Source organism: Biomphalaria glabrata, chromosome 12 (assembly GCF_947242115.1).
Source record: "Biomphalaria glabrata chromosome 12, xgBioGlab47.1, whole genome shotgun sequence".
Classification (NCBI taxonomy): domain Eukaryota; kingdom Metazoa; phylum Mollusca; class Gastropoda; family Planorbidae; genus Biomphalaria; species Biomphalaria glabrata.
The window spans coordinates 8,810,946-8,826,714 of NC_074722.1; the positions used below are offsets into that span (position 1 = coordinate 8,810,946).

The window sequence follows — 15,769 nt, forward strand, 5'->3', positions numbered from 1 at the left end:
TGCCATACAGAGTACAACGAATAATGTACTAAGGGCTAAACGGGAATATATTGGATAGGAATTGTATCTGGGACAATCCAGTTTGAAAAACAATCAACTCCCACGAAATGCACAGCAAATCCTGTCATAAAAATTCGGTTGTTTAACAATCTCAAATAATTCTTACATCATACTACACAAAGAAGGCAAAGAACTAACACTCTATGCACTTTCTTTGTATCATTAGAAAGTAATCAATAATAATTTTTTTTTGTTAATTAAAAGATACAAGAGTCAGTATAAAATTAACATCTAAATAGTTACGTTTATTTATCCATCTAAAAAAAAGAGAAAAGAATAAAATATTGCTACCCTAAAACTCATTAAATCATATGGTGAAAATATCTTAAAATTGTATCTTTTACTCTCAATCTACTAAAGGAACAGCAATTATAATGATCCCAACAAGATAACAAATGGAGTTTATGTTTTCACAAAAACTCGTAGGCGTACCTGTGGATCTGATGTTTGGTATACAACACAATTCAAAAGGTATATTTGATATTTTTAGAACGACTAACACGATGGCTAAATAGCATTGAAATATAGTTTACGTTACTTGAGAAATACATTTCAATATAGCTCATTGCCGTTCATGACATTATTTGAAGAGATATTCACCATTAATGTGGCAAACGTTTTTTAATGGTCTATTTCAATTAAAAAAAAACAAAACGATTGCATATTTCGCTTTCAGAATACCAAAAAGTAGCCGTTCCAGCTTTTTATTTTAGTACACTACAGAATATGGTGTTTTAGTACACTACAGAATATGGTGAAATCGGATATTCAGATGTGATTTTAGTTTTCGAGATCTAAACGTGACAGACAGACGGACTAAACTAAAAGTAAGGCTATCCCTTTCCCGGGCCACTATTAAATAAACAAATAAATAAAAACACTTTATGTTTGCTATGAATACCAGAGCAGCTTTTATCTTCTATTACTGGCTCTCTACTGTTAAATGACTGCTCTACTAAACTCTGCTGACCTTGTATAAGAACGATATCGGTACTCTCGCGACCAGGACATGAACAGGACAGAGATAATGTCCTAGCAATTACCCACTAAACACACGACACACACTCATTCTCACAAAAGAATTTCAATTGGCCAGATTGACAAAATATGGGATCCTCCCCCCTGTTCCAGACCGGATGTGGGAAATCATAACCAGCAGCCTCGCGCTGTCCCAGCTCCCGCCACGATCGAGAAAAGGTCAATGAGGGGGAAAAAAATCAAGTGATCAGGTCGCGACACGATGGGGGGGGGGGGGGGGAGCGGTGTGACCACTAAATTGAAGGTCAAACCCAATAGATGCGGAAAGAGATGGCGTTGGCGGATGGGCGTGACAATAAAAGGAGGGGTGAGGGTGGTGGGCAGGATGCAGAGCATAATTAAAACACGATCTGATTTGTTTTAGTTCAAATTGGTCGGCACTTTAAGGCTAGCCTTAAACTATTAGTAAATCTCTAGTGTTTATTACGCCAAATGTCGGTATGTATCCTCCATGTATGGCTCTGATCAGATGTCGAACAGACCACTAGACTAAAAAACAGATTTGAGCAACAAAGTAGCGTATTTGGGTATAACGTGTGACCCCTTGTTAATATGCTAAGTAAGACAACAGAGGAGCACATAACAATTAACTGCAGCGATTCAAACAATGTTGGCCTAGCAATTACCATGTGCATTCAATATCCCAGCATTCTTTTCAATACAGAACTGTGTGTGTGCTTAATTATGTTTGGGGCGAGATTTCATCAAGGTCATCCATTCTAATATCACGATAACCTTAGCATTGGTACCACTGAACAGTGAAAAAAATGGGAGCGCTAAAATCTAAAAATTCCAATTATATAAGTTTCTTTCTTACCACTAAAATGATGAACGCTAAAACATTTACAGGAATCGCGGATAAGTTGACCACAGACTGAAACATTGGCGAAAAATGGGGAAAAAAAAATCATTTAAAACAATTAGCTCAAATCTGTAAGGAAAGTCAACCATTGCTAAAACCACAGGCGCCCCCCCCCCCGGGTCTTATTTGTTTTAAATACGCCACTAGCCAAGTACCAGCATAATTCAAGTGACTCTGCCCTCTCAACCATGCCTGCCATTCGACCCAAATCACGGATCCCCAGGCCTGGCAGTGCCACGTGAGTGTCACAGATCAACTCTGACCGAATAGACGATTGTGCGATGATAACTCTGGATTTCCTGTTGACCTTTTTTTCTTCTTCAAAGTCCGTACAGGCCACGGTCATCCCAGTAAACGAGAGAGGCTATTAACCGAATGTTGACGAAGTTATCCACACGCTTTCACTCAAACAGCCAGCACGCACTATTTCCCATTGAAATAACATTCCTTGCTAGAACTCCACATTGCACTCTAATGTTAAAAGACATTCTAAAATGAATTTGTTTAGTTCATTAATGCCAAGCCCTAATCCTGTTCCTGGTGTAAGGAAACTTGTACAGAAGTGTGATTTCAAAAATGGAATTTACATACTAATTTCCCCAAAACAAGCATCGGCATATTAATTATGCATATGGTTTTTTAAAAAAATGGGTAGATGTGGGTGTATAGAGGTCCTAATAGAGACCATACAGAAAGAGAAGGAACATACAGTTTCAGACAAGGTATTCAAAAGACGACTGACCTGTGCTGTAGCCTCAATCCTCTCCTCATGTTCTTTGAGTTTCTCCTTGAGTTGTTTTATAGTGACTTCTGTAAAGATACATAAAAAGTGGGGCTGTCACTTGAATCCTAACATACTTAATGTCTATATAATTTGATACAAAAATGTGTTATGTGTACATATATTTTACATATGTTTTGGAAGAGTGCCAGCGAAAGACTTGAAAGACTTTTCCAGAAAACATCCTGCCTAACAAATCAGACTAGCAGTTCAGATTTTCTATCAACAAGAACAAATGATGAGAACAGACAACATTGTTGATGTCAATAGATCTTTTGTTTGTAGGCGTGACCGACAAGACTGGAGTGTCGCAACGAGAGCTTAAAGAGACTCTTCAAATATGTTGCAATATTCGTTAGACAGTATCAATCACATTGGGACTCAAACCACCCATCCACTCTGTACAGGGTCAAAGGTCGATCGCCCCCCCCTCCCTGAGATCCACTATCAAGTTACAAGTGGGAGCCCCCCTCCCGTCCCCTCCTATACCTAACCTCAAGATGATATCATCAGATCGGTTATGGAACGTCCTGGCACACCGGAAGCAAGAACGAACAACAACAAAAAAAAAAGACCCCATTGAATAATTCGGGAGTGGGGCGCTTTCAAGTGGCCATGGCCGAGGAGTTCATTCAATATGCTACCAATATAACACGACTTGAGGCATACGAATAGCTTTCACAGACTAATCTCAGAGATAGAAGCAAGACCGGATATCGTGCAGCCCGAAGAAGGGAGACTGAGGCACATTCTGATTTGCCAGATGAGCACAATGCATATAGCATAACTCCTCGGCCAAGCGTACACTTGTCTGTTACATTACCAACATATATGGTCACGTTTCGCTGTTCATCTTTACAAATGTGCTGTTCAAAACAAGAAGCACTTTCACAATTAGTCCTTAAGTACAAGGAACGCATTGTCTCTTGAAATGAAGGCAAATGGTACACATATGAACTACTATTTAAGATCTGCAAGAGGTGACCAATCCGAGTTCAAGTGATCAACAAGATGAGAAGTGTACAAGAATTGAATTCGCTTTTACTTTGTTTCTAATGAAATACGATAGCCACATCAACGACCAAACGACTAATCCTACCTAAACCAGTGTTTCTAAAACTTTTACCAATGGCGCACTTCTTTCCTCCAAAAAGAAAAAAAAATATTCGCGCTTCCCCGTGACAGCCAGCGTCTGTAGGAGCAATGTAAGCTCCCAAATTGGAGTCGGGGGGGGGGGTGTCAGCAATGTAAGCTCCAAAAGTGGAGTCCGGGGGGGGGGGGTATGATTAATAGAATTTAAAAAAAAAGGCTATTACTTAAAATATTTATATTTCTGAAACGTGTCATTTTCCTTAATTCAAACGTGAATTTACAAATACAATCACAGTACATTTCAATGAACATGTTAGGGCAACGTCGCCTTAACCCATATCTCTTGAAAGATGGAATGCACTCGAGTTCCCAGGTTTAGCGAATGTCTTCAAAAGCCCAAAGCCAATCGCCAAGATTCGAACCTTTCGCCAAGGCCCGCTAACCCTTGTGACCACTCGTCCGCCACACCCCATTAGATTCTACTAGACTTGTGAGATGATCCAAAGTGGTGACAAAATAAACGAATCTATCTCAACTGCGTACTTCAACTCGAGGCTAAAGTGTGATGTCCGTGTTAGGTCGAGATGAAGAAATCATGACCAATTGTCAGCTCGAAGTACCACTTAGGTAAGAAAGATAAGTAGGTTGACAAGACCAACTAAACACAAAAACACGATCGCATCATATTGTACTTAAAAGGCAGGGAACAAGGCCCAGCTGTACAGAGTCTCAATCTGACCAAATAATGTACCTTCCCATAATATGTCCCGTGGCTCGCTATCCCATCAAAATGTCAACGAATCTCAGAGTGGCTATCAATGAACCAAATATATTGCATACACACACAAATGTCTCTTCTAATCTTTATCCAGGTCAAGAGATATTTGCTTCTGATATTTCAGGATTTAAAAGTGCTCCCCCCCCCTCCCCAAAAAAAAAGTAAACTTTACTTAGATGCAAGGTAATTTCAGCTTCCAACATTTCGTGTGGATAGAAAGGCTTTACTATGGAATGCCATGAGGGAAGTCACTTCCAGTAATTGTAACAAATTTACGGCATGTTTTCTGTTCTTTGACAATTTTCGACGGATGCCCAACTTTACCCCCTTGATAATCTTCAGCCCGGACACAGCTTCTCGGCTGAGGTTCTTCCAACTGGATTCTATGAAGTGATTTATTTTCAAGGAGGTCAGCTCATGTGCAAGTGGCTACCTCGATACAAACCACTTCTACAGTGCTACCTGTGACAATGCCAGTAACCGAGGCAACAACAACAGGACGTCTTGCAAAAGAAGAAGGATTAAAGCATGCAGGGGCCCTTTCAAAAGAGAAAGTGCTCTACGTATGTTTAGCAACCAATCCACACACACACACATATATATATATATATATATATAACCACGGCCGGACACACCCTTAGTTTCTATACAATCACACAAAGGATAGACTTGATTAGGACGTGAAGTCTACTCGACAAAGCACTTGATGTAAGCTGGAGTTACAACCGTTTGGAAAGAAACTAGTTCGCACGGCACAGATAAAGTCACGGCTTCAACAGTTTGCTCTTTGCTGGGGTTTTACTAAGTTGTTTTTTTTTTAAACCTTCAATGGATCGGAATAATCCAATGCATTGGAGTGTGGTGAGGGAAAGGGTGGCTGCAGTGGTCAGGACCTACTCGACACACTTAAAAGGATGAGTACTGAAACCTGCCACTCACCCTAACAAAACACTCCAATGGCCGGAGTAATAGTAGTGCTAATGTTGGTAGGGTTGTAGACCAGCGGTGCACAGCCTACGGCCCGAGGACTATATCAGGCCTGTGAGGCCGCGCTATCTATCCTGTAGAATCTTATGCATATTGAAGCCCCAGAGGCTCGGTTCGTTAGTTTGTAATGTCTCTGGCCATCAAATCGAAAAAGGTTAGCGCCCCCCCCCCCCCCCCATGGTAGCGGCGCTGTAGCCATAAGCAGAATGACATAATATAGCGTGGTGACATACTATAGCGTGTTGTACTGTAAAGAAGGTTTACCAAGACAAATAAATGGAGAAGAAAAAACTTCAAGTACATCATTGTTTGAGTCAAAGTCCTAAGAAAAGGTTCATGTTCTCAAAGTAACATTGTATTTGATAGATGGAAATAAAAAGGGGGATACCGAGAAAACAAACCTGTATACTTTTATTCTAGTAATGGTTTAAGTTTAAAAAAAAAATAGTTTCTAAAACATTTGGTTACAAAAGAAAGACAAGCAATTGCTAACACTTACAAACTAACCAGACCCAGCTCCAAAAATCATTGGCAATTAGACATTTGAAGTCAATAATGTAATTAACATTAAAGAGCAACATTAGATTATTGCATTAAAAAGTGTTGGATTGGTCAAATCACTAGCTATAGATCAATAACAAGCTGCTTTCCATATCAGTTGGGGTGGTTCACCATGCTACGCTGAGTTGGGCGTCAAAAAAAAAATGTTTTACTCTAGTTGGATCAAGCCTGGGGCAGTTTTTTAAAAAGACTCTTTGTTTTAAGGCTAGTTTCAATGAGTTTCTTCCGGATATTTCATTTCTTTCCAAGTGGCCTTTCTTTCTAGGTAAATTAGTCGCTTAAGGCTTTCGGCCGTACAACAAAACAAGGCAAGCACTAGACGAGCAACAGGACTTTCGTGATAACTTTTCCTGTTTATTCCATTTAATTAATTTATTTTTTTTGTTGTGCATCTGGAAAGGCCAGTGGAGATAGTTCAACTAAATGGTTCAGCTAAATGGTTCAGCTAAATGATTCAAGAAAAGGAAAAGCAAGTGTGGTATGTGGAAAAGAAGATGTAGAAAATACATCGGACTAACTGTTACGTATTTGTAACGTTAAACCTCACTCTACGTGCTCCTCCCCCCACCCCCATCTGTATAAGAATTTAGTTCAGCATTGTTAGTGGATTATGATTCGAAGGTAGGTCGTTACTTCAACTACAGACGCCGACTCCCTATTCCAGATCACTTATCTCAAAACAGATGAATACATGTGGGAATGTGCTCTGATGTATTTTAAAAAGGCGTTTCTCAAACTGTGTTCCGAGGATCCCTAGTGTTCCGCGAGGCCTGAACCATTTGAATAATTGAACTAGTAAACCAGCACGAGAATGATTCTCTCTAAAAAATAACAAAAGGGTTCCGTGAACTACTCAGAATGTGAGAAGTGCTCCGTTAAAGGAAAAGGTTTGAGGAACACTGTATTCAAAGAAATGTCACAAAACTTAGGCGAATGAACCAATCCCACTCAAGTTTACATCTAGATCTAGTAGTCTGGGTGTACTGTGTAGTCTTAATCTAGTGGTCAGGGTGTAATGTGTAGTCCGCAAGGTTGTCATTGCCAGAAGTGGTAATGGATGTAAGCAAATGGCATGCGTCTCAAATAGCCTCTGACAACCAGTCCAACTCCTGGCCTTCACGTGTGGCTCTGATATTGAGTCCGGCGGAACTGTTCTCACTAACAGGAGAAGGGGCAAAGGCGAGTAACTGGCGTCTAAACCAGTAAGCTTCTGGGAAGGAAGGGCTCGTTAGCCATGGCTGGCTACCCACCTAGGAGAAGGAAAACTCTGAATTCAAACCTCTGTTGCCTTGCAGCTATACCCAATCATGGGAAAGGCTTCGGGAGTCAACCCAGAGGAAAAATCAGGAGCTGGCGACCCTAAGGCAGTTTGCAGCACCCAGTGCTACACTCTGGCAGAACCTGCAACGCCGCTGACCCCAAACTGTATCGGCACTGCCGTTCCTTTGGATACATCAGCTGCGTGGAGTGGGGGGGGGGTGGGAAACTGATGTGTGAGCGACATCGTTCCGACCACAACTAATGCCCAGGCATTCATCTCATTTCCATGAGATGATCCATAGTCGCTTCGCGACTGAAGGAGGCCATATATAATATCGAGACTGGGTGTAATGTGTTGTCTTAATGTAGTGACTGGGTGTAATATGCAGTCTTAATGTAGCGGTGTGGGTGTAATGTGTAGTCTTAATATAGTGGTCTGGGTGTAATGTGTAGTCTTAGTGAACATTTATCTAAAGTTAACATGTCTACTAAGAACATCAAAAGGCTTTTACTTCAGACATATCCAGTTATTTCTATTTAGTTGTAAAACTAAATCTGGTCCAGTAAGAAATACAAAAATATAAAAGCGACATCTTTTCGATATGCATGATGTTAAACTGAACATTTATTTTTATATTATAATCTTGAAAGTTTATAATAAAACTCTATAAATTAATTTTTTCGTGATCTAACTGCAAGTGTTTCATTGCAGCATTTGGTCTTATGTATAATTTAATTATAAATATAAATTAGAATTCAAGCTAAACTAAAATAACTTAAAATACATTGAGGGCCGTGAAATCGCATATTTCTATGATCAGCAAGTTCACACTTGTGTTGTATTGCCTGAAACACGACCAACTTCCTTTGGCTTACGTAAAAACAAAAACAATTGTACATTAGATAAGGACGGATTAAAAATACCCTTCTAAATGTATTTAACAGTAGTCTGCTGTCGGAGTAACCCATGTTATAAAGTCAGAGTTGCACATGATATAAAGTCATAGTTGCCCATGATATGAAGTCAGAGTTGCCCATGATATAAAGTCAGAGTTGCCCATGATATAAAGGCGGAGTTGCCCATGTAGTAATGCCGGAGTTGCCCATGTAGTAAAGCCGGAGTTGCCCATGTAGTAAAGCCGGAGTTGCCCATGTAGTAAAGCCGGAGTTGCCCATGTAGTAAAGCCGGAGTTGCCCATGTAGTAAAGCCGGAGTTGCCCGCCAGAGTTGTCCATGATATAAAGTCAGAGTTGCCCACGTTATAAAGCCAGAGTTGTCCATGATATAAAGTCAGAGTTGCCCATGTTATAAAGCCAGAGTTGCCCATGTTATAAAGCCGGAGTTGTCCATGTTATAAAGCCACATCGATGAAGCTCCTTTATATCTACTCTAAAAAAAAAAAAAGGATACACGAGCCCATGGCCAAGTGGAACAAATTGTGTTGATTGTTTTGTGACGAAGAAACCATTCCAAAACTTTTACACGCCTGCACGATAATTATGTTATATAATATATAGGTCAGGAGTGTCAACTCAAAGGTCAAGGTTAACGAGTATCAATATATGCACACATCCATGCAGCTAATAAGCAACCACAAACTAAGGTGGTGCTTCTAATTAAGGAAAGAATGTTATTGCCATAGTTAATTAATTTAGTTATTAATATCATTACGACTGAGGAAAGGAGATGAGAGAGTCAAGCAGGAAAGGACATAACTAAGGAATTGAGAACAAACAAATGGAGATGGAGATGGTGATAAAAAAAAGGACGTTTAACTGGACAAAGAAAGTAGACAGATCCCAAGACACCTGGAGGAGGTCTGAGACATCAAGAGTTAAGATGTAAGAAGCTGCGGACACTTCCAAATTATTTAGACCACGTGTCTAAGTAAATCATTTTTTAAAAAACAACATTTTAAAGTAAAATATATATTAAAAAATACTTAAAAAAAGAAAATTAGCGTAACTAAAGGAAAGAACATCACATCTACAGCCACATCTCAATGCTGTAAAAAAAATTTCGGCATCAAACAACTAACTAATTGGTTCATTTTTTGATTCATGTTAGTTACCAACCATAGACTTATATATTATATCTAGACTGGAAACCGGAAATAAATTCTTATCCACGATTGATCGATTCACAGACCTATATATATATATATAGATTTTTATGTACGTAAACTCTTTTTTAAGCTCTAAGGGGAGTGGCCCCAATCAATCTTCCTGTCTTAGAAAATGTAATGATCTTTAGTTTTCAAAGTTTAGAAATAATGCAAAATCATTTCTCGGATATTCACGCAAATATATGAAACAAAGCCATTTCCTGTTTGTTTCCATTGAGATAATGTTTCAAAAATCCTAGATGGAAATAATTCATGTTGATTTAAATCACCTTATGTACATTTAAATAGATTGATTACCTAGATCTTTCTAGATTATGTATCTAAAAATTGCAAAATAATAAATTATGAGACGAGAGTACTCTTATTTTTTGATGTTCAATTACTAGATCTAGGTCTAAAAATTAAATTACATGTTACATAGGTTAGGGTTGAAAAAACAACAACTTTACTTCTTTTAACTACTTTACAAAACAACGCCTTGATCCAACTTTCTAAAAAATTTTCACGACATTTTTTGTAGTGCTAAAAAATCTCCATGTCCAGTCTAGAGTACTATATATAAGTCTATGTTACGAACAATGAATAATTGTGCAAAGTTTCAACTAGATCCGAGAATGGGAAGTGGAAGAACAGACGACAGACAGAGTGAGTTAACATAAAATGTGTAAAAAAAACAACAAAAATAAACAACAGTACAAAACAAAATACAAGAAAAAGAATCCTTGAAAAAAAATGTAATAATAAGTGTATCAATAAGTAGTTTGGATCAGTCATGGTGTAATTAAATTTGTAATAGATCTAGAGTAACATAAATAATAAATCTGTGCGATTAGAAATATTTTTTACCAATTGTTTTCGTTTAGCGCAATCTCAATCTCATGATTTTAGCTTTGATCCTATCACTTGTCTGTACCAGTTGGAAAGGGGTGGGGGAGAAAGAACGGGGTATCTGCGTGATCGCTTTTTTAAAAATCTTATACTACAAAGCATAATGTAAGGCGTATGTATGTATGTTACGCATAGAAATCAAAACCGTTTGACCAATCTTGATAAAACTTGGTACAAATGTTCCTTGGGTACTAACTGGAACCGTGACACATGTATAGTAGCCCTAAAATATACTTAAGACCCTCAACAACAAAAAAAAGTTGCCCAATTCTATGAAAGTATTATTATTTCATGGATCTAGGCCATGTTTACAAGAGAGAAGATCGAAAGGATTTATATCTAAATCTAATTTTAAGAACTACAATTTGCACAGATAGTTTTTTTACTTTGACAAATGAAAATACAAAATACAGTCTATTGATTTAATAGTTTAATACAATTAACATTCAAATTTGTTTCAAAAGCATTTTTACATAAATTCGTTCCTTATATCTGCAAATTTAGACGTCCTGACTTACTTATGATCCCATTCATTTAACAAATCGGGTAAACACGTTTTAATTGTACTTTTTATCCTATTCATCTCGTGCTCCTTTCGTTTTTAATAGATATGAATGTATCGGCTTAAAGGGTAAACACATTTTCGCAAAACTACGTTTATTTTCGTAGCAAAAGAGGAAAAAATTGAAAAGAACCTTAGCTAAGTTTAACATACATCTAAATCCAATCCACTAAATTAGTAAACACAAACTAAGGCCCGCAGGCTGCGGGTAATGTCCGGCTAGTATATTTATAAAAAAAAAAAAAAAGTGAGTGACCTGAATTCGAACTCGTGGGCTAAAGCCTTCTCAGGCATCTATTGTTTCTGTTTCATGTTTGAGTTCACTAAGCCCCAGACGACGACCTATAAAGGAGACTAATTCAGAACAATTTCTTTCCCTTGTTAGAGATACCAAACAAAATAACTAAATGCCAAATAGTTAATTAACTAATTGATTATTTTTTAAAATTGATTGTTGTGTTGTCAGGTAAAAGAAATAATTGTTCGAAATTTCAGCTTGATCCGAGATTGGGTGTCATAGAAATAAAGTGTACAAACTTTTGACCAGACAGACAGAGTGAGTTGATATAAGCTTTGTCAAAAGACACCATACTACCCACTATAAAATGAGAAAAAAATGATTTGTGTGTTGCAATGCAATCGTGTATGTGTGTGAAAGAGAATAGAGAAACTACGCCCCTTCCCATTCACTGGAACCCGCATCTGATTACAAAAAATGCAAACATTCAGCACAAGCGTCATTAAGTAGATTTATATGCCAGGTCATGTCTTTTAAACAAAAAGTGTTAGTTCGATCAGCTGTTCTATTAAGTTAACAGTTGTTTAACTCGACCAGACTCAGCCTAGTACTTAGAGTATCACTATTCGTATTTCTTAATACATTTGGCTCAAATGTAGTCTGCTAAAAAGCTGAAATTGTCCGTTCACTCTCGCTACTGTTAATGAAACACTCGTGTGTTTGAGAGTACATGACAAACTAGTTTAAATGACGTCATGTGACGTACTCAGCTCATCGCATTCCCGATATTAAGATATCAAACAGCTCACAACAGCGAGTGGATATGTAAGGAAATCTAGTTGACAAAAAGTACATCTTGATCTAGATCTAGTTCTCTCTTCAACATGTTGCAGCCTTTAAGATTGTGTATGATTCGGTCAATTGAACAGTCAGTAAGAAGATGACACAAGTATCTGATAATGACTACCTAACCCGTGCTAATAAATCTTCACTATAGATCTACGTCTCAAAGGGTAGGATTATAAAGAGGACTACTCAGCTAAAAGATCCCATTGTAACTACAGTCAACTAAGTCAAAGCGGCGACAAATAGTTGACTGGCATAAGAACTAGAGCGTGCTTCGAAGATGTACAAAACTACATCGTCAGACTTAGTGGCTAGTTATGGTTAGTAGCATGTTTAACTTGATGGTTAAATAGAGGCTGTTTACATTCAATCAAGTTTGTATAAAGGACTAGTGAGCACTAGGCAGAGACAAGGAGTCGTACGAACACGAAGAAAGACACTATCTATCGGTCTAGATGTAGCACAAACCTGATCTTAGATTATCCACTTGTGGGAGTTGTATTCAATGCGTGAGAGTCAGGCACTGAGAGCTCCATGTCAGCCCAAGAACACATGTGGCACCGCGAGTGGAGAAGACTGGGGGGGGGGGGGGCGCGCACACACTCAAGTCTACGACCATCTCACTCAGCCAATCTACGGGGCTACACATACACACGTACGAGGGCGGGGAGGGGGGGGGGCAAGAAGGAGGTCGAACTGGACCAGGAATCTACCGATAAAACTTTTTGAGATGTTTATTCCATCCATCAGCACTCACCCCTCCCAGTCCCCCCCCACTCCCATAATCCGTAGAGTGCTCAGTACCAACCTTTGTGCTATACAAATCAGGTTGGCCACACAGCTCACCCTCCATGCTCGGGTTACAAATACAAACATTACGCTGGCCCGACCCAGCTCATTTCTACACTCACATACCTCTCAGGCTACAACAACCACACAGCCCCCCTCTTCTACCATCACCAACATTGACAGTAGGTTGCAGCGGTATATATATATATATATATATATATATATATATATATATATATATATATATATATATATATATATATATATATATATAATATAATATAATATAATATAATATAATATAAATATATATAAATGTTTTCGATGCCGAAGATAATGAATGAGTGCATTATTTGACATGACCACGCCAACCCAGTAACGACCTGCATAGTTTGCATATTACTTTCTCGAAGAGTCGATTTCTAGTGCCAACATTAAAAATACGTGTGTACAGACCATGCACAATAAACAAAGTACAAGAAATATATACATTTATTGCTTTGACTTATCCAATGAATACAGAGAGACTAATGAGACTGTCAGAGGCCCTCGTCCAATTCAATAAAAGCTTATGATGATCTCCCTCTCTCTCTCTCTCTGCGCGTTTTCTTCCAGAAACTTGCTAATCAGTTCAAAGCACTAGACTCCCAGGCCAAGATATCAACGCAAGGCTCCGAGTGATATCATCACTTTGTTTTCTAAACGTCTTTCCAAGCAATGCTAATCAAAACAACCTAATCTTTATACACTTTTTTCCCTTCGTCTTCCCACCCCCACCCCCCGTTTGGTAAGCTACACTCTCTCTCTCTTTCTCTCTCTTGCCTCTCAATGTATCCTTTTTTTTTTACTTTTCTATCATTCTTCAGTAAAGCAAGTTTTATCAACATTTATGGTTTTGATAGAAAGAATCAACACAGGGCCAGCACAATCCAGACCTTTGTTTCATCCATACACAAGAATGACAGATTGAGAAGAGAGGGGGGGGGGTGAGGTGGGCTTGATAAGATTAGCAGCTCCCCCCCCCCCGGCAAACCGAGACCGCTATACCCTCCACCATGGACCTGTTGCTCCCCCATGAGCGAATGCAAGCTTTTATAATATCACTCTGTATTAACCTGATCTTTGGACAACGCTGACAGTGTTTCAATAGTTTTCAAGTTTAAAGAATGGCTTCGTCTCTAAGTGATTTCAAAATGCCAACACTTTGATGAACAACTGATTAGGCAAAGAACGCAATTAAAAAAACAACAAAAAAAAAAAGACTGAATGGTGGAGGAAGCGAAAGGTTAATCATTAAACTACAAATGTAAGAGCCGCTAATATGATCCACAAACGCTTAGTGTGAACGGGCATTAATGATTAATCAAAGTGCTTTCAAGAGGTTTCAGAAGAACAAAGTTTGAGTCGATCTATATAATGTCCATATGACAAACGAGTAGGAAATAAAAATACATAAATAAACGCAACAGGCAATCAAGGGAAAGTATTTTTTGGGTACTGACAAGCAATGTAGCCAAATGTCTCGGGGTAGAAGTTGGCCAGATAAGATTTGGCAATTAAAACGTGGCCATTTTAAACAAAACAAGACTGTATCTTGAAAACGTAGCAGTGAAATAGACTCGGACTTGGGAGAGTGTGGATGGCTGGAGAGAGAGAGAGAGAGAGAGAGAGAGAGCACTAAGCAATGCCGTTAGTACGTGTTAGTTTAAGCCGTGTGTAATTATTGATGCCGTTCTGTCATCATCTGGTCCCTGCAGCCTATCAAAAAAACGCTAACGACTCGACCTGATAAAGACAGTTAGTGGCGCCAGAGTTCTAAGCACTGCACCGCGAGACAAGACACGGGGAAAGGAGGGGGGGGGGCAGGTCAAATGGTATTCAAGGGGGTAAAAAGAGAAAGGGGGGCGCTGTAAACTAAAAAAAAAAACCTACTCGGACTCTCGAATGTTTTGAAAATCTAGTGGACACACTTGGAAAGCAGTTTTACGGTTACACATTAACATGACCCGCAGGTCACGTGATACGACATAGGTCTATATTTAGCTACACTTACACTACACTCATAGAAATTATCCCGTGCTGTGTGCTGAAGGAGAGCGCCAGAGACATGAAAAGAATTACAAGCAGAGAGAACGAAACCCAATCAAAGTAGAAGTAAGCTAGATCTGGACTTTAGAAATTGATTTGATTTTTTCAATTCACTCTTTATTATAATTGTAATTTGTATTGTTCTGTGCCTCGATACTCCATCTCTGGTAAACAATGGCGTAGCTAGGGGGCCCGGGGGCTTGACCTGTTTGGGGCCCGGAAGCTTGACCTTTTTTTTTTTTGGGACCCTGCATTTTGCGTAATATATAATGTTTAATGGGGGCCTCCCTCAAGTGGGGATCCATGGGGGGATTATGAAATTCTTCCCCTCCTCCCCCACCCTAGCTACGCCACTGCTGGTAACAGAGTGTATTCAAATACTTCTTTGGCTCGTATTGAATTTGTATTTGAGATACAGTCGACCATCTTGTCTACATTTACAGAACACAATTACCAACTCCAACAAAGCCACAGACCAAAGTGGAAGTAGAAGAGAAAGTTATTATCCAGAGTCTATTTCTAAAATGTTGAAACCAGGCCTCGTGTCAACGCCAAGACTGACTAAATCTACACCTCTGCTACTTTCGAGCATACTGGGCTCACCCTGGTTCACCCGTGACCTTAACAGTATTGTCTGCTAATCTACTTCTTTAATTTGATTTTTTTTTCCGAGCAAGATTAATTGTAAGGATAAATAGTGCGCCAATATTTTTAATTGAGTGTCGGATAGTTGATGCAAAAACACTAAGTGAAACATTGTATCAATCAGGTCCAGCTTTAGGCCTCTGCAATCTATGCGGCTGCATAGGCCCCG

The 15,769-nt window shown here is 38.9% G+C and overlaps 1 protein-coding gene across 2 annotated transcripts in view; it reads right to left on the bottom strand.

Moving 5' to 3' along the window:
* The window catches only part of LOC106067975 (homeobox protein cut-like 1), a 182,380-nt gene that overhangs the window by 50,679 nt on the left and 115,932 nt on the right, over positions 1-15,769 (bottom strand). For both annotated transcript variants that reach the window (XM_056005490.1, XM_056005489.1), the window contains exon 5: positions 2,703-2,770. In XM_056005490.1, coding sequence (XP_055861465.1) covers positions 2,703-2,770 — 68 coding nt within the window. The remainder of the gene's footprint in view (positions 1-2,702; positions 2,771-15,769) is intronic.